The following is a 20378-nucleotide window of genomic DNA, read 5'->3' as shown; positions in this document are numbered from 1 at the left end:
AACCACAAAAAAATGGAGTCTTCAATAAGAGGAGGCAGAGAAAGGATACCACATTCTAATGTCCCGATTGCCCTGGACAACCTGGACTCTGCATTGGTGACTGCTTCAAACTCTACCATACATTGGTCCAGTTTTAATTTGTTTTTTAAATTTACTGTTCCGTTTTTAAATTTTTTAATTTTGTACATTTACCTGAGATAGAGATATATATATATATATATATATATATATATATATAGTAGATAAATGATTCAAAGCACTCTCTGGACTTCTGACAACAAAGACAAAATTTATTGTGATAGTGACGTTTCGGGACCAGACCTGTCCCTTCTTCTGACAGTCAAACACTGCAAAACTCAAACTTAAATAGACCATACAGACCCTCCCCTATATTGCTACCAATCACAGGTAAGCGTGTGCAAAAGTAAAGACCACACCAACAATAAGGTGTGGACAAGTGATAGTGTATCATGTGTAATTATGAAAGTGTATACCATAGAAACAACTAAAAGATCATTATAAGTATAATCCTCGTGTATCCACATAACCATTGATCATAATAATTGAATTATAAAATCAAATTAGTACAAATTAAGTGCAAATTTGCATATTACATATTAAAGATTCACCCCTTCAAAGTGCTCAAAATGGATTCAACCACTATTCAGTGGAACCACCCCTCTTCATTGATAGGTGAAAATCTACAATCACCATTCAACTATATACTACGTTTATATGTATCATCAAAACAAAAGACCAAGCTATTGTTTTGCTGTACCTTCACAGCACCTAAATGTGAGGAGTCACTAAACACCAAACACAAAACGATTTCAATAAAAGCACTTTATACCTGCTTACGATCACATCGTAATCCAATGCTGCTGTCATAACACTCCTTGACACACCTCCTCCTCTCATAGGTGTAAATCTACAACCACCATTCACCTGTATACTACGTTTATTTGGATCATCAAAACAAAAAGCCAAGCTATTTTTTATTGCTGTACCTTAACAGCACCTAAATGTGAGGTATCACTAAACAGAAAACACAAGACGATTTCTATAAAAGCACTTTATACCAGCTTGCGATCATATCGTAACCAAATGCTGTCATAACACTACTAGACACACCTCCTACTCTCATAGGTCAGGAATACACACCCCTCTCTACCTCATTACATGATGGAAAATAGACAAACAGACTAAAGCTGATAGTTCCTTATTTGTTCAAATAGCCAGAACACAAGGAGCGCACCGATTACAAGTCGCGAGTTGCGATCAGATTACACAGGGCACACTTGTATTATGTGGGAAAGAGGCGACTTGTAATCGGTGCGCTCCTTGTGTTCTGGCTATTTGAACAAATAAGGAACTATCAGCTTTAGTCTGTTTGTCTATTTTCCATCATGTAATGAGGTAGAGAGGGGTGTGTATTCCTGACCTATGAGAGTAGGAGGTGTGTCTAGTAGTGTTATGACAGCATTTGGTTACGATATGATCGCAAGCTGGTATAAAGTGCTTTTATAGAAATCGTCTTGTGTTTTCTGTTTAGTGATACCTCACATTTAGGTGCTGTTAAGGTACAGCAATAAAAAATAGCTTGGCTTTTTGTTTTGATGATCCAAATAAACGTAGTATACAGGTGAATGGTGGTTGTAGATTTACACCTATGAGAGGAGGAGGTGTGTCAAGGAGTGTTATGACAGCAGCATTGGATTACGATGTGATCGTAAGCAGGTATAAAGTGCTTTTATTGAAATCGTTTTGTGTTTGGTGTTTAGTGACTCCTCACATTTAGGTGCTGTGAAGGTACAGCAAAACAATAGCTTGGTCTTTTGTTTTGATGATACATATAAACGTAGTATATAGTTGAATGGTGATTGTAGATTTTCACCTATCAATGAAGAGGGGTGGTTCCACTGAATAGTGGTTGAATCCATTTTGAGCACTTTGAAGGGGTGAATCTTTAATATGTAATATGCAAATTTGCACTTAATTTGTACTAATTTGATTTTATAATTCAATTATTATGATCAATGGTTATGTGGATACACGAGGATTATACTTATAATGATCTTTTAGTTGTTTCTATGGTATACACTTTCATAATTACACATGATACACTATCACTTGTCCACACCTTATTGTTGGTGTGGTCTTTACTTTTGCACACGCTTACCTGTGATTGGTAGCAATATAGGGGAGGGTCTGTATGGTCTATTTAAGTTTGAGTTTTGCAGTGTTTGACTGTCAGAAGAAGGGACAGGTCTGGTCCCGAAACGTCACTATCACAATAAATTTTGTCTTTGTTGTCAGAAGTCCAGAGAGTGCTTTGAATCATTTATCTACTACATACTCCTGAGAGCACCCTGGCAGTTGTGGAGATTTGGTGAGAGTGCAGATACTGAATTTTGCTATATATATATATATATATATATATATATATATATATATATATATATATATATATATATATATATATATATATATATATATATACCGTATATACTTGAGTATAAGCCAAATTTTTCAAAAAAAGAACTTACCGAGGACTTGCGCGCGGCCGAAGCGCGGCGAACTCTGTGACAATGTATATGATGATAACCTCACACCAGCTACAGCTTGGTTGCTTATTGAGTTAAGGTTTTTGTACATTTAAAGTTATTGTTAATACTTTAATGTTATATATTGTTTTTGTTGAATATACTGATAATATATTGTTTTTGTTGACCCTCTTTTCCACATGCCTCAATTAAAGCAATTTTATTGTTATCTACCTGTATTTTTGTTGTTGAAATTTACAGTGAGCTGCGGCTTATACTCGAGTCGGCTTATACTCAAGTATATACGGTGTGTATATATATATATATATATATATATATATATACGTTGATTGGAGTAGCCATGTTAGTCCAGAGATTTAGATATCAAAATAACAAGAGTATTGCATTGAGCAATGATACTTTTTTTATTGGACTAACTATACATTTATAAGATGACAAGCTTTCGGAAGAGTTCCTTCCTTTATCAAGTCTGAAGCAATACTAACCAATTCAATGGAATTTACAGATTGTATCTTAAAACACAGAATAGCTAAGAAGACAGTGCAGGGAGAGGAGGAGGTGTCGTAAAAATCATGAGGGGGGCTTAGGTAACAGGCAGACAGTGTCCAGTGTAGGAGAACAGACAGGGGAAATATATAGCTTTACATAGAGCATATACTGACATAAAGTTATATATCAACATTGAATCAATATCTATAGAGATGTGAAATTGTATATACAGGGGGAATACAAAAGTTAAGAAAAGACAAAAGTGTGGACATAGGCTTACCTGTGTACCTATGTATAAAGAATGTGGAATATACAATGTAATAGACTAAATGAAAGTACATTACAAAAAATTTTGATAATGTGTTAAGAATCCAGAGTCCACATTTAGTCCAGAATTAAACAGGTTGAAGTGCATTATCATTTTCATTTCAAAGGTTTTTCTTTCCATGGTGTTATTGAAGTTGCCTCTGAGAATTTTGATTTTGAGGTTTTGGATGGAGTGGTCAGGTTGGGTGAAATGGTGACCAACAGGGGTGCAGTATTTTGTTTCACAGTGGTTTTTGATTGAGTGTCTGTGTAAGTTCATTCGAAGGTGCAGTTTTTGGCTTGTTTCTCCAATATAGCATCCCATTTCACATGCAGTGCAATGTATCATGTATACCACATTTGCAGATATACATGAATATGCCCCTTTAATGTTGTAAGATTTATTATTGTGATTTACTGTGCTGCTTTCACAAACGTGTTGACACAGTTTGCAGCGAGCTTTATAGCAGCACTTGGTTCCATTCTGAGTGTTCTTTTTCTCAAGGGGTAGCTTCCTATGTACCAGTTTCTGCTTTAGGTTAGGTGCTTGTCTGTATGCCAGGATTGGGGGTTTTGGAAAGATTTTTTTGAGTGTGGGATCCTCTAAGAGTAGTGGCTGTAAGTAAGACTTCCCATACACCCAGGAATACACTTTGCAACTTAGAAAACTAATTAAAACATTCCCTAAACACACGCAACATAAACTGGACAAACTGGTGCCCTCTAACCCAAGCATAGGGACATTCTACATGCTCCCAAAAATCCACAAACCAGGGAACCCAGGAAGACCAATAATAACAGGCATGGACACTCTGACTGAGCAACTATCGGGCCTAGTGGAGAATATTCTTAAGCCCTTAGTTATTAACACCACTAGCTTTATAAAAGACACCACTGATTTTCTTAACAAAATCAGCCAGATAACAGAATTGCCAGAGGATACTATACTTGTGACAATGGATGTGGAATCCCTGTACAGCAATATTCCACATAAAGATGGTATTGATGCCTGCTTAAACTTTCTTTCCTGCAACAGCCTTAACCAGACATATAGTGCTTCTACAGTCAGTAAACTTACAGAATTTATACTTACTCACAATTATTTCATCTTCAACCACTCCATCTACTTACAAATCATGGGAACAGCCATGGGCACCAAAATGGCACCACAGTACGCAAACCTCTTCATGGCTGACTTAGAACAGAGATTCCTAGCCACTCACCCTCACAAACCATTCAAATACTTTCGCTACATCGATGATATTTTCATCATATGGACAGAAGGAGAAAAAAACCTTGAACATTTTCATAAATCATTTAATCTATTTCATGCATCAATCAAGCTTAAAATGAACTTCTCTAGAGACTGTGTCAACTTCCTGGATACAACAATATCCATCACAAATGGCAAACTGCACTCATCTGTATACAGGAAACCAACAGATAGATGCAGCTACCTCCACAGCTCCAGCTCCCACCCCAATCACATTAAAAAATCCATAATCTACAGTCAGGCTACAAGATACCACAGAATTTGTTCAGATACCAAGGACCGTGACAAACACCTCATCACATTGTCCCAATCATTCAGAGAAAAAGGTTACAAAACAAGGATTATAAATAAAAAAATTAACTCTGCCCTCAATACCCCACGTGAACACTTACTACAATACAGGGAGAAGAAAAACATATCACGTATCCCACTAGTAGTCAAATACAACCCTGCTGTGGAAGGGATACGAAAAATCATAAAAGACTTACAGCCACTACTCTTAGAGGATCCCACACTCAAAAAAATCTTTCCAAAACCCCCAATCCTGGCATACAGACAAGCACCTAACCTAAAGCAGAAACTGGTACATAGGAAGCTACCCCTTGAGAAAAAGAACACTCAGAATGGAACCAAGTGCTGCTATAAAGCTCGCTGCAAACTGTGTCAACACGTTTGTGAAAGCAGCACAGTAAATCACAATAATAAATCTTACAACATTAAAGGGGCATATTCATGTATATCTGCAAATGTGGTATACATGATACATTGCACTGCATGTGAAATGGGATGCTATATTGGAGAAACAAGCCAAAAACTGCACCTTCGAATGCACTTACACAGACACTCAATCAAAAACCACTGTGAAACAAAATACTGCACCCCTGTTGGTCACCATTTCACCCAACCTGACCACTCCATCCAAAACCTCAAAATCAAAATTCTCAGAGGCAACTTCAATAACACCATGGAAAGAAAAACCTTTGAAATGAAAATGATAATGCACTTCAACCTGTTTAATTCTGGACTAAATGTGGACTCTGGATTCTTAACACATTATCAAAATTTTTTGTAATGTACTTTCATTTAGTCTATTACATTGTATATTCCACATTCTTTATACATAGGTACACAGGTAAGCCTATGTCCACACTTTTGTCTTTTCTTAACTTTTGTATTCCCCCTGTATATACAATTTCACATCTCTATAGATATTGATTCAATGTTGATATATAACTTTATGTCAGTATATGCTCTATGTAAAGCTATATATTTCCCCTGTCTGTTCTCCTACACTGGACACTGTCTGCCTGTTACCTAAGCCCCCCTCATGATTTTTACGACACCTCCTCCTCTCCCTGCACTGTCTTCTTAGCTATTCTGTGTTTTAAGATACAATCTGTAAATTCCATTGAATTGGTTAGTATTGCTTCAGACTTGATAAAGGAAGGAACTCTTCCGAAAGCTTGTCATCTTATAAATGTATAGTTAGTCCAATAAAAAAAGTATCATTGCTCAATGCAATACTCTTGTTATTTTGATATCTATATCTATATATATATATATATATATATATATATATATATATATATACTGCTCCAGACTTTTTTACATTTTATTGCTCCATTTTTTTATGAGCACTTTTAAAATTGGTGATGTATTTTACCAAACCTATGCATAGGGGGCATGGATGTACTCAGAAGGCCTTTCAGAAAACAACCTGGGGTGTTTTCTTGCAGTAACCTACAACAGTCTCTCCAAAATCACAGTTAAAAAGCAATGTGTGTGTAAAAATGAAAATTTAAAAATGACCACCACACTCTTTCTCCATCTTTTTTCTTTTTTTTTTTTTTAGCTAAAATGGTTGCATTTAAAGGCATCAAAACACTCCATATACAATACCTTGGGGTGTCTACTTTTCAAAAAATATATTGTCTGATGGGGGTAAATAACATTGGCCTGCTTAAACAATGTCCCAAATATGACATTGGCGCATGATGACCAGATGTCAAAATTCCAAGTTGGAAAACTGAAAAGTGCACCTCCCAAATAAGGACTTTTAGCCCCAAAGAACCTGATACACCTATACATGGGTGGTGTCACTGCACTCAGGAGATATCGCTGAACACATATTGGGGTGTTGTTTGGCAGTAACACATAACAGGATCTGAAAATTCATGCCAGAAGTACATTGTGTGTGAAAAATAACACAAAAATAATTACTAGCCAAAAGTTTGACAAAGACTGGTGGTAGAATTAGTGCATGGAAAGTGTTAAAATACCAGCATTTTAAATACTCTAGGGTGTCTACTTTTCAAAAATATTTGGGTCGATGGGGGTAAATTACATTTGGCCGGCTTCAAAAATGTCCCAAATAGGACATGGACCGCATGATGACCAGATGTCAAAATTCCAAGTTCTTTTTAGCCACCAAAGTACTTGACGCACCTATACATGGGTGATATCACTGCACTCAGGAGATGTCGCTGAACAAATATTGGGGTGATATTTGGCAGTTATCCTTTAAATTCTCAGTAAATGTATTCCTAAATTGCAATATGTGTCAAAAAAATCACCAAAAAAAGTCTCTGCAACATGAAAGATATCATTGTTACAATGTCACTGTCGCTAATTTGGGGAAAAAAACAAAAACGTTTTGAAATGGCAAAGTGCTACTTATTCCCCTATAACTTACAAAAAAACAAAGTAAATATTGGGTATTTTTAAACAAATGTTATAATATATTTAGCAGCAAGTAAAATTCAGGAAAAGTTTTTTTTTTTTTAAATACATTTCATGAGATGATAAAAATAATGGTATCAAAATAAAGTCCTTCTTATGGCGAGAAAAACAATATATATAATGTGTGGGTACATTACATTAGAGAGAGGAAAACTACAGCTAAACACAAACACTACAGAAATGTAAAAAGAGCAGTTATCACTTAGGGTAAACAATTTGTAAAACAGTCCGGTCACTAATAGGTTAAAGAGACATTAAACACTAAATAAATGCTAGATAGAGTGATGCATTCAAGAAAAGATTAGTCTGAGAATAACATGTAGGTGTATTTTTTAAAAGTTTCATTAGCTGTTTAAATTTTGACAAAATAAGTGTAAAGATTTAGTGTCAATAAAACAACAAAAGTGTAAAGATTTAGTGTCAATTAAAACAACATGTTGTAACTTAGGTTACCTTCTCTGCTGTGACTAATTAGGGACAGTTATAAATAGGTCACTAGAGTGTGCAGCCAATGGCTCTGTGGAATATATCAGTGCCCTGCACTTCCGATTGTAACAGGAACTGAAAAGCTCACGATTTCTGAATGGAATTACAAGAAAAGGGGACAAAATAAATAATGAAAGTATATTGCAGACGATATATATATATATATGTGTGTGTGTATATATATATATATGTATATGTGTGTATGTGTGTGTGTATATATATATATATATATATATATATATATATGTATATATATGTATATATTATCATTTTATATTACCATCTCAAAGTGTTTAATGTTCCTTTTAAACATCTTTCCAATTTACTTTATAATCTAATTTGCTTAATTTTCTTTGTATCCTTTGTTGAAAAGCATACCTAAGCAGGCAAAAGCAGCAATGTACTGCTATGAGCTAGCTGTTGATTGGTGCCTGCACATATAAGTTTCTTGTTTATTTGCTCACATTAGTGCATTGTTACTACTTCGCCAAAGGATTCCAAGAGAATATAGCAAGTTTAGATAAAACAGGTACAAAGCCGTTTATCCAAACTGTATGGGACAGAAAAAAGGTTTTAATTTTGGAATAATTGTATATTTGCATCTGTAAAATGGCACCAAGTGTAAATAACTATCTTACGTCATTTAGGCAATATTTACATGTCAGAATACATCTTATACATGCAACCTAAAGGTAGTTTTATATCATTTTGTTTTAATACTTTTGTATAGATATTACCATCAGAAAGATAGTACAGTGCTATAATCAGAAAGGTAATATAGACTATATGTTGCATTTTAGAACATTAGTCTTCTTTGCCTGCATCTTTGGTTTGGTTTTTGGTGGGGGAAAATGGTAATTTTTTAATAATTTTATTTAAAAAAAAATATTAATGAGAATGTCTGTATTTTGGATTTGGGAATATGAACCTGTAGACGTAAATTGGAAAGTTGAGTTAAAGTAAATGCGCTAATGAAAATGTTTTCCCCTACTCTTTATTCCCCCTCTCTACTCTAGGACCCCCCATTCCCCTCGCCCTCTCTGGATTTGTTATTTCTGCAGTGTATTTGAACAATGTCTGTTTGTTTTGATTGTGAATCAAACAGGAAGTGTATTTATGTGTACTACAGGACCTTAAAGGGACATTAAACCCAAAATAGAGATAGAGAATACAATTTTATAAAAGTTTCCAATTTACTTCTATTATCAAATTTGCTTTCTTCTCATGATATTCTTTGTTGAATAGATACCTAGGTAGGTAGCGTGCACGTGCCTGAAGCACTACATAACATGAAATAGTGCTGCCATATAATGCTGCAGACATGTGCACACTTTTGAGCTTACATCCTTGCTTTTCATTAAAGGATAACAAGAAAACTAAAAAAACATTTGATAACTGAAGTAAATTGGAAAGCTGTGTAAAATTGTGTGCTCTATCTAAATCATGAGAGAATTTTTTTTTTTTTATGGCCCTTTAAGCACTGGCTGCTTACTGACTGATAAGAAGACTTCCTGTTGCTTTACTGATACAACAAAGAAAATGTTGTTTTATAAATACAGGAACATCCGTTCATGAAAAATTAAATTCTCTAATACAATTTTAAATACAGTACCCTCTTTTAGATGTAATAAAGAAAAAAATTACTTTGCTATAACTTTGTAGTTTTATGAATTTGGAAAAAATTGAGTATAGAGCTAATGTAGATGATTACAAAAGTGCATAGAACAATGCCCACCATAATATTGTTTTATACGTTTGTATACAAATACTGCAGGGCTGTCTGTACAATGCCCTGACACTTTTTATTTATATATATTTTTTTATTAAAAAGGAGCAATATGAGGAAGAAGATTTTGTCATTAAACCTACAGATAACCTTCTGGTTTGTGGACGGGCAGAAAAAGACCACTGCAGTCTTGAAATCCATGGTAAGTGATCAGTATCCAGTAATCTCTACAGAAAATCTTACCAGCCAGTCGACATAATAAAATACAGGTAGAGAGAAGCAGCACTCTAAAAATCATGGTATAAAATCCAAAACTTTATTCTTTAGGTTTAAAAACAGAATATGTGCAACACAGCACTGCACAATGCAAAATAAAAAAGGGGGAGGGGAGCTGAGTCCTAACATGTTTCGTGGTATGCAGCACTTAATCTTAATAAATAAGTGCTGCATAGCACGAAACATGTTAGGACTCAGCTCCCCTCTCCATTTTTGATTTTGCATTGTGCAGTGCTGTGTTGCACATATTCTGTTTTTAAACCTAAAGAATAAAGTTTTGGATTTTATACCATGATTTTTGGAGTGCTGCTTCTCTCTACCTGTGTCTCATGAAGTTGGCTCGATTTCTTTCAAGCTGGCACCCCGCCATTTGTGCTTTTCTACAATGCCGATTTCCTAAGGCTATGATTGGTCAACAGCTTACACACCTCCATGGGCTGTAGCTACGTCATCTCCTCCACGACATAATAAAATAGCTGAGCGGGGCAGTGCAATACTTTGTAATCTTCTGTTATTTATATATTTTATGTAATCTACCCAAAACAAACTTAAATTGGTTAAATTATAATTTGTGCAATTTAAACTGAAAAAAAATTGGCTTAAAGTGATTGTCAAGTTTAAATAATTTCTGGCTACTATAAAAAAATACTATAAAAAACAGGGGAACATTAACTGATTATTATTGGTTTTTTTTCTCTAAGCGGCATTTCTAAAATATTTACCATTAAGAGATGGTAAACATTGTGCCGTTCCTTTGCCCGCATCTTTGTTATTTCTACACAGGCATGTTTAAAAAAAATAAATAAAAAATTCCTTTATAAATTGACTTGGATTGCGTAATCATTAATAATTTTAAGATTTTATATCAAGGAGACTGGTGGAGATTTAGCACAGTCAGACTGCAAATGATATACAAATGTGATGAAGAATTTATAGATTTTATCAAGCCCTTTATCTCCCTTCGCCTGCAGGTTCTCTTGTGGGACCCTGCGATTCCCTACCCTTTTCTCTGCCTCTTAGGTGGAGATAGACGGCTCCTGCCCGCCCGTGATTGGCCATGAGGGTTGCATAGTTTCCCAAACCTTGAAATGCCTATAAATACACCTCTCACCTCACTCATACCTCAGTTTTACAAACTTTGCCTTCTTGTGGAGGTGGTGAAGAATGTTGTGCTTGATTCTCTTCTGTTAAAGGCAACTTCTAAGCATTTTGAAGCTCAATTCCTCTCTAAGAACAGTGTTTATCTGAGGGATGTGTAGGGAGTATTGCATGATGACACCATGTTTTCACCTATGGGAAATCTATTCTAGGGCTCTCTGTAAATCGGTTGCAGGGATTCATCTGCTGCCTCCCTTTACAAATCAACATTATACTCCTCTACTGATATGTTTCAGTACTGGTTTGGCTGTCTGCTATATCTGGGTGGGTGTCTTCTGGTAAGTATGTATCATTTTTTTTAAGACACTCTCAGCTATGTTTGGCACTTTATATTTTAAAGTTTTTAATGTATATTGCATATATTTGCCATGAGTCAGGGCATGAGTTTCAGCAGGGAAATTATGTTCATGGGAGTTTTTAGGTATTTTTTTTCTTACCTGGGGTTCCAGTAAGTTGTAACTTGAAGTCTGTTTTTTTCGAAATTTTTGTTGGCTAATAGGCTCGAGATGGCGCAAAATATTACTCTTTATTGCGTAATTTTTGGCGTGAAAATTTTTGGCGCAAAGTCGCGTCTGTCGTGATGCGAGTCACATAATTTCTTGCTTCTTTATTGACGCAAATTTTTTGGGCGCGAAGTAGCGCCTGTTATGATGTGAGTTGCGTCATTTCATTTTTTATCTTTGGCCCCAAATTTTTTTTCTCTGCATTTGCGTCATCTTTGCGCCATACTTGGCGCCAAAATTTGTTATATTAAGTCTCTCCCTCTTTTGCTCACTGCTCTCATTTGTTTATAGAGGGCTATGATGTTTGCTTTTGATTTTTTCTTTTGTATAGAATTTTATCATAAGCATTTTTTCCCATTCCTGAAACTGTTATTTTAAAGAAATTGGACATTTTGTTTCAATGTTATATTTTCTTTTTTGTTATATTTTGCAAGATGTCTCAAACAGATCCTGCCTCTGATGTTACTATAGGAAATAATTTGCCTGAACACAATTCTACAAAATCTAAGTGTGTTATTGTATATAAGCTGATTTTATTTCTTCAGCTCAATTATGTGGCACATGTTGATAATGTTACTATGAGTACAAATACATATACTGTTATTCTTTCTCAGTTTATGTACCTGGTATTTTTGCAGATATGAAAAATGTTACTGCTACAGCCATAAGAAGGCTATGACTGCTATTTTGTCTTCAAATAAATGTAAAAGGCCTTTCCAAACTTGTCATAGATTTAATTAATTTTGTACTGACCGAAAGTATACTAAAGTATTCTCTACTGATGATGATTACTCTGACTCAGAGGATTTTGCATCAGAGACAGAAATTGACAAATATTCTTTTTTTCTTTTTTTATTGAACATGTTTGTTCTCTATTAAGGAAGTATTGTTTACTTTAGGTATTAAGGAGTCTAGTCCTCCTAATAGCTAAGCTAATAATCATTTATATTCTGTGTTTAAGACTTCTGAGGTTGTTCCTGAAGTTTTTTTCCTATTCCATATGCTATCAGTAATATGATTGCTAAAGAATGGTCTTAACCTGGTACTCCCCCCCCCCCTACTTTTGTGTTTAAGAAGTTGTATTTTTTTTCTTATGGCTAGTTTAGAAAACGTACTATTATTTCAATGGAAGATAGTACTTCTTTTCAGGATCCTTTAAGGAAGCCTAAATCTTTCCTTAAAAGAGCATATTTTTTTTTTTTTTTTAAAGTAATTTTTATTAGATTTTTCATATGAAATAAAGTAGTACAACATTAGTACGACCAAAGCGTACTATTTCAGTAAAATGACAAAAGAAATGGATACATAAGAAAACACAGTATATACATTAATGGATCAACTAAACATATGTAACCTCAATATCTAAAGTAAGGGTATTACATAATTGTTCACTTAAGTCAGAAGTAACTGAAGAAAGGGAAAAAGGGAAAAGGAAAAAGAAAAGAGAAAAAGGGGAGGGGGGGGGATCATCCATAAGAGAGGAGGGGGGGGTCATCTATGAGGTAGGGGAGGGGGAGGGGGAAGGATAGGGTCTAAGGCCAAGGGAATAAACCTATGATGGACACCAAATAAAACTAGATAGGTGTGGGATGTTGTACCGACATTATTGAGTGAGGGTATAATAGGCTAAGTCTCAAAGCTAGGGAGCCAAGTCGTGTCAAATATATCTTTCCATTCTGCCCAAATCAGTTCGAAAAAGTCAACTTTACCCTTGGAGTAATAGATAGGTTTTTCCATGGTGTAGATATAGGCCATGGTTTGGGTGATATCAGACCAGGATGGAGGGCTAGTTCTTTTCCAAGCTTTAGCTATATTGAGTTTGATAGCTGAAAATAGATAGATGCTTAAGGAGGCACAGTGCCTAGGGAGTTTGCAGGTACCTATGTGGAGTAAGGCGACTTCTGGTGTATTGGGAAGGGAGATGCCCATAGACATAAGAGTTGAGAAACATTTATTCCAAATGGGCCTCAATTTGGAGCAAGTCCACCAAATGTGTGTCATGTCTCCTACTCTACCGCAATCTCTCCAACAGATAGGAGATGCACCAGAGAAAATTGTAGCTAGTCTAGCAGGCACAAAGTACCATTGTGTGAGCAGTTTGATATAGTTCTCATGCATAGTGACACAGTGGAGAGTTTTATTTGTGAGAAGTAATGTACGGTGCCACTCTTTGGTGGGGGCAATGAACTCGAGTTTCTGTTCCCATTTAGTGATATGAGTAGCTTTGTCTGTAGGGGATGCGCCCTCCATGATGGAATAATGGAAAGATAGTGGCTTACCTAGTCTCAATCCCTGTTGCCATCTGGCTTCCCAGATGGTTGGTGGTCTAGAGAGAGATGGTTTAAAGCCCCAGCTAGTCAGAAAGCTGAGGACTCTTATATATTCGAAGCGCATATAGCGTGGGGGGGGTGCTGAACCGCCAATTTGGGCATAGGATACAAACAAATCGTGGGAAGATGAGGACCATAGGTCAGCCACTCTCGAGACACCTAGTCTCAGCCACGTTGAGGGGTGGGAGTCAGGGAGACCAGATAAGAGGCCAGTTAATGAAGTGATAGGGGATGGGTGGGGGGCCACCTGGGAATAATGTCTCAGGAGTTCCCAAGAGGCTAGGCATTCTCGGACCACCTGATTCTCTATGCCTAAGGTTCTTCAGGCAATGTGGAGGGGTCCAGATCAGGTCCCTCAGGGTAAGGTCGAAGGGTAGGGAGGCCTGTTCAATTGACCTCCATTTGCTATCGGAATCTTTTAAAAAGAGCATATTTTAATACTGATTATATTCTTAGACCGGCTATTTCTATGGCTGAGGTTGCTGCTGCTTCAACTTTCTAGTTGGGCAGTTTTAGCGCAGCAGTTATCCGATCCTGAAGTATATAAACATTGTTCTTTTATTTCAACTTACTGTACAATCTTTTTATTTATGTTGCTATATTTTATGTCAAATCTTTGTTTTTAGCTATTCCGACTTGAATAGCTTTATGGCTTAAATCTTGAAATAATGACATAGTGTCCTAATCTATATTATTATTTCTATCTTTTCAGGGAAATCATTTTGTTTGGTTCCTCTATTACTATTTTTTTTTTGGCCCTAGACAACAAATTTAAGGGTAAATTTAAAGCTCTCAATTGTTTTTCATTCCATTCGTATGTATAGTGAACTGAAAACCTCTCATTTCCCTAAGACAACTGGCTCTTTTTGGAGACCGTCTCCGTATTGGGATAAATCCAAGCCTTATAAGCAACCAAATCCGGCTTCTAAATCTGCATGAAGGTGCGGCCCTCAATCCAGTTCTTCTGGTGAGGGGTTGATTAAGTTATTTCAAGACGTTTGGAGAGATTCAGTCCAAAATCCATAGAATATTTTTTTTTCAAGGGTATTGAATAGGTTTTTTAGAATAAGAGTTAAAAAGAGGGTCACTATGCACACCCACTAATGTTACACTTCTCTCCAAAAAATGTAACCAGTAACAAATAACAATAGTTAAAAACAGGGTTGCACTATGCACACCCACTAATGTTACACTTTTCTCCAAAAAATGTAACCAGTAACAATAGTTAAAAAGACCTTCCTTGGGAAGATTCTTTTTTTTTCTCATGTTTTAATAAAACCTGTGAATACTCAGACTTTTCTGAAGTGTGTTTCAGATCTAAAGTTTTCAGGGGTGTTTGTACCAGTCCCTCAGCAGGAACGGGGATTGGGTTTCTATTCAAATCTATTCATTGTCCCAGAGAAGGATGATTTTTTTCAGACCAATCCTGGATCTGAAAATTGTAATCGTTTTTTAAGAGTCTCCAGGTTTTGGTATACGGATCTTGTCCGGATGTCTAGTTGCCAGCCTTGGCCACTTCCTTTAAAGGAACACTGAACCCAAATTTGTTTCTTTCGTGATTCAGATATAGCAGGCAATTTTAAGCAACTTTCTAATTTACTCCTATTATCAAATTTTCTTCATTCTCTTTGTATCTGTATTTGAAAAGCAAGAATGTAAGTTTAGATGCCGGCCCATTTTTGGTGAACAACTTGGGTTGTTCTTGCAGATTGGTGGATAAATTCACCCACCAATAAACGAGCGCTGTTCAGGGTTTTGAACCAAAAATTGTCTGTCTCCTTATCTTAGATGCCTTTTTCAAATAAAGATAGCAAGAGAACATAGAAAAATTTATAATAGGAGTTGCTTAAAATTGCATGCTCTATCTGAATCATAAATGTTTCTTTGACTCCGTAATTAACACTATGATAAAGGCTCGTAAGTCTGTTTCAAGTAAGATTTATCATAGGGTTTGGGAAACCTATATTTCTTGGTGTTCCACTCATGATTATTCTTGGCATTCATTTAGAATTCCTAGGATTTTACAGTTTCTTCAGGATGGTTTAGATAAAGGTTTGTCTGCAAATTCTTTGAAAGGACAAATCTCTGGTCTTTCTTTCTTATTTCATAGAGATATTGCTAAGCTTCCTGATATTCACTGTTTTGTTCAGGCTTTGATTCGTATCTAGCCTGTTATTTAATCAGTTTCTCCTCCTTGGAGTCTCAAATTGGTTTTAAAGATTTTTCAGGCTCCTTCTTTTGAGCCTATGCATTCTTTGGATTTTTATCTACTTTCTTAGAAAGTGTTCTTTCTTTTGGTTATCTCTTCTGCTAGAAGAGTTTTTTGAATTGTCTGCTCTCTATTGTGTGTCTCCTTATCTGATTTTCCATCAAGATAAGCTGTTTTGCGGACTTCGTTTAAATTTTTGCCTAACGTTGTGAATTCTAACAACATTAAAGGGACAGTCAAGTCCAGAAAAACTTTCATGTTTCTAATAGGGCATGTAATTTTAAACAACTTTCCAATTTACTTTTATCACCAATTTTGCTTTGGGGAATTGATAATCAAGGGATTATCTATATTTTAAAACAACAACAATTCTGGTGTTGACTGTCCCTTTTTTATATTCAATAGTTTTTATTGATTTTAAACATGTTCCAGAAACAAATATAGTACAAAACAATGTCAACAATTGAAACATTTATATAAATAAAAACAATATCATATAATTGATAATAAATGACATTTTCCTGTAATCTTTCCATATATAGCAACTATAGTACTGAGTATCTGTCGATTAGAGTGTACCCAAGAGAGAGAAAGGGGGGGCAGAAGGGAAGGTATAGGAGGGGGGGACTTCAATATTTCCCTGGTATAATTGCTTCTAACCACTATATTTGTTAGGATTTTCTGTCTTCTAGTCTAAATTAATGATACCTTGTTCCCATATAAAGAGCAAGTTTGCAAAGTTATCCTGTTTTCCCACAGAGTAAGAATATTGTTTTTCTAATACTAGAATATGTTCTACTTCTGCTAGCCATTGTGTTTGAGTCGGAACACTTTGGGTCTTCCACAATCTGGGTATCAGCCGTTTTGCGCAGGCCAGCATTATTTGAAGTAGCTTAGTGCGGTACAGACACTGTATTTGGGGTAAGATGTTAAGCAAAACCAGTTTAGGGCCAAAGGCAATATGGAGGCCTAATATTCTGTTAACACTGTATTCAATTTGCTTCCAGAACCCGGACAGGATCGGACAATCCCACCAGATATGTAACATGGTGCCCACCTCTCCACATCGCCTCCAGCAGGCTGAAGATGCAGTGGGATAAATGTACCTAATCCTCTCTGGTGTCAGATACCAGCGAGTCAGTATCTTATAATTCATTTCAGATAGGGAAGCTGAGGTGGACACTGAGTGTGACATCTTAAAGCTAACCTTCCAGTCGTCATCTGTGATTATCACTGGAATCTCCGCCTCCCACCTCCCTGTAAAGGCAGGGCGTTGCTCTAGGAAAGACCCCCTCAGCATTTTATATATTAGGGAAAGATGAGCTCGTGAGATATCGGGGTTTATGCATAACTTCTCAAATGCTGTTAGTGGTCTGAGTGTGTTAGTCTTAAGTGTGTTGTCATAGAGCGCGTGACGTATCTGTAGGTACGAATACCAATTATGGAAAGGTGGTCCCAGTTCGTCACACAACTGTGTTCTGTCTTTGATCCGTCCTGAATCTATCAATAGGTATACTGGTAGGTTTTGGAAGTGCTCCACCTCATTAGTATGGGTGAAATTAGTGTTCTGCAGAAAGATTTGGTTGCCTAGTATAGGGGTAAGAGGTGAAATGGGAGTAGAGATTCCTGTCCTGTGTGCTAAAACATGATCCCATACAGTGAGAGTAGCCTTGATGAAGTCATTATCGTATGCTAGGGGTGGCCTGTGACCTTTGGGAGTCCATGCTAAGTCCCTCATGCATTTACCCTTCAGTAGGGAGCTTTCGACCTGCACCCATATGGCAGATTGAGAGGAGTGTGTCCAGGCAACCACCCTGGCCATGTGTACAGCTCTGTAATAATTTAAGAGGTTGGGGACATTAAGTCCACCGTCGTTTTTATGTAAGTAAAGCGTTTGTTGGGAAATTCTAGATTTTTTATAAGACCAGATGAAGGAGTTAATCAATTTCAGTTGGACTCTCGGATAAGAAATCGGCAAGGCCATTGGCAAGGTCGGAAGGAGGAATAAATATTTTGGAATTATCATCATTTTTATGGTATTGACCCTTCCTAGCAAAGATAGATGTCCCTGCTTGTGCCAGCCTTCCAATAGGGTTTTAACTGAGTTTTGGAGGGAGATATAATTAAACTGAAATAAATCCTGGTAATTGTTTGGTAATATTAGCCTAAATATTTGAGTCTATCAGCTACTCGAAATGATGTATGATATTTTACAAAGTCGGTATCTCGTTGGGGCAAGTTCAGTAATAATATCCCCGAGAGACCTGACCATAGTCATCTAAAGTCTTAAGCAACGCTGGTAGGGTAGTAGAGGGTGATTTTAGGGTAAAAATGACGTCGTCTGCAAAAAGTAAGCATTTCTGATGTATATGATTATATTGTAATCCCAAAATATCTTCATTAGCTCTGATATAATTGCTAGGATCTCTATCGTAATAGCAAACAGTAGAGGTGACAGCGGGCACCCCTGGCGGGTACCGTTTGTTATCGGGAAGGATTGGGAACTAGTGCCATTCACCCGCACTCTGGCTTGTGGGCCAGAGTACAATGCTTGAACCCTGGTCACAAAGGCTTCGGAAAAGCCAAACTTTGACAGGGCCCCCCACATAAATTGCCAGCTGACCCTGTCAAAGGCCTTCTCTGCATCCATTGACAGGAGCACCAGAGGGGATTTATCTTTGTCTGAGATCTGAAGTGTATGCAGGACTCTAATCGTGTTATCCTTTGCCTCTCTACCTTTGACAAAGCCCACTTGATCTGGGTGTATAATTTTGGGCAGCACTTTATTAAGGCGGTTCGATAAAATTTTGGCATATTTCTTAATGTCAATATTGAGAAGTGAGATAGGTCTATAGTTACCCGCCAGGGTCCCCGCTTTGTCAGCTTTCGGAATTACTGTGATAGTTGCTTCCAGTAGGGAAGCAGAAAAGGCATCTCCTTTATCTATTGAAGTGAAAAGCGCATGTAAGGGAGAGTTAAATTGTGATTGGAAAATTTGGTAGAATTTGGCCGGCAATCCGTCCGGGCCAGGGGACTTCCCATTTGGAAGTGTCCTAATAGTGTTAGAAATTTCTTGGATCGTTATAGGGGCATCAAGTATATGGCTATCCTCCTCTGAGACTTTTGGGGTCACTAATGTATTAAGGTAGCGGGAAATGTCGTCAGCTTTATCCTGTGAAGTGTTGGGATTAAGGTTGTATAGTTTTGTGTAGTAGGATACAAAAGTGTCTGCTATTTCATCATGTTTGCTTACTAACCTACCGGATGGGTGCGAGATAGATCTGATAAATGAGTTGTATTTTTGCTTTCTAAGTGATCTTGCCAGTAAGCGACCGGCTTTGTTACCTTCTGCAAAGAATTTAGCCTTAGTGGTCAATGCTCTTAAGTGTGCTTTTTGAATAAGAAACTTATTGAGACATTCTCTCGCTGATGTGAGGTCTGCGAGTTTTTGGATGGAGGTAGGGTCCGTTTTGTGTAACCTATCTGCGCTAGCCAGATTATTGGTCAGGGACATATAGTAGGCCAGTCTTTTTTTCCGAATGTTAGCCATATGCTTTATTAAGTAACCCCTAATGTAGCATTTGTATGCCTCCCAGTTGTTACTGGTAGACGTATCTTCTGGTTTATTATTTAGAAAAAATTAATCAGTTGCTTTAGTTAGCTCTTCTATGGTTGTTTGGTTCGTCAATATGGTCTCGGCCAATCTCCAATTTAAAGTATTTTTTGGTTTGGAAGGCCATTGGAATGTAGATATAACCATACTATGGTCTGACCATTGAGTATGAGTAATTTTGGATTGTGTTAGGTTAGTTAAAAGCATTTGGCTACACATTATGTAATCCAGCCTGGAGTAGGAATGCTGGGGGTGAGAAAAGAACGTGTAGTCTTTCTGTGTAGGGTGCGCAACTCTCCATGTGTCAAATAAAGAGACAGAATATAGAGCAGTACAGTTGGCCTTTATAATTTTGTTACTAATATAGGATGTCCCTGTGGAGTTGTCTAGAGAAGGTTGCATCGTAAAATTTAAATCCCCCCCTAAGATAATTGGGCCTCTGGAAACATCCAGTACTTTATTTATAACTGATCTGTAGAAGAGGGGCGTGGGTCTGTTTGGGGCATATACATTGACCAGGGTAACTACGGCGCCATATAGCCGCCCAATTAGAATCAGTAGTCTGCCCTCTCTGTTCGAGTGTTTCTGGAGAAATTCAAAGGGGACATTTCTTTTAATTGAGATACATACACCATTTTTCCTACCTTGCCCTGAACTAAGATAATGTTTGTCAAAATATCTGGTGGCCAATTGGGGTTCATTTCTT

General features: G+C 36.7%; 1 protein-coding gene across 1 annotated transcript in view; it reads left to right on the top strand.

Moving 5' to 3' along the window:
* Positions 1 to 20378, top strand: part of PWP1 (PWP1 homolog, endonuclein) — a 229293-nt gene that overhangs the window by 20879 nt on the left and 188036 nt on the right. Inside the window, exon 5 of the mRNA XM_053718754.1 lies at positions 9689 to 9785. Within this exon, the coding sequence (XP_053574729.1) occupies positions 9689 to 9785 (97 nt within the window). The remainder of the gene's footprint in view (positions 1 to 9688; positions 9786 to 20378) is intronic.

Source organism: Bombina bombina, chromosome 6 (genome assembly GCF_027579735.1).
Source record: "Bombina bombina isolate aBomBom1 chromosome 6, aBomBom1.pri, whole genome shotgun sequence".
Classification (NCBI taxonomy): domain Eukaryota; kingdom Metazoa; phylum Chordata; class Amphibia; order Anura; family Bombinatoridae; genus Bombina; species Bombina bombina.
This window is presented reverse-complemented; position numbering and strand designations above follow the sequence as displayed.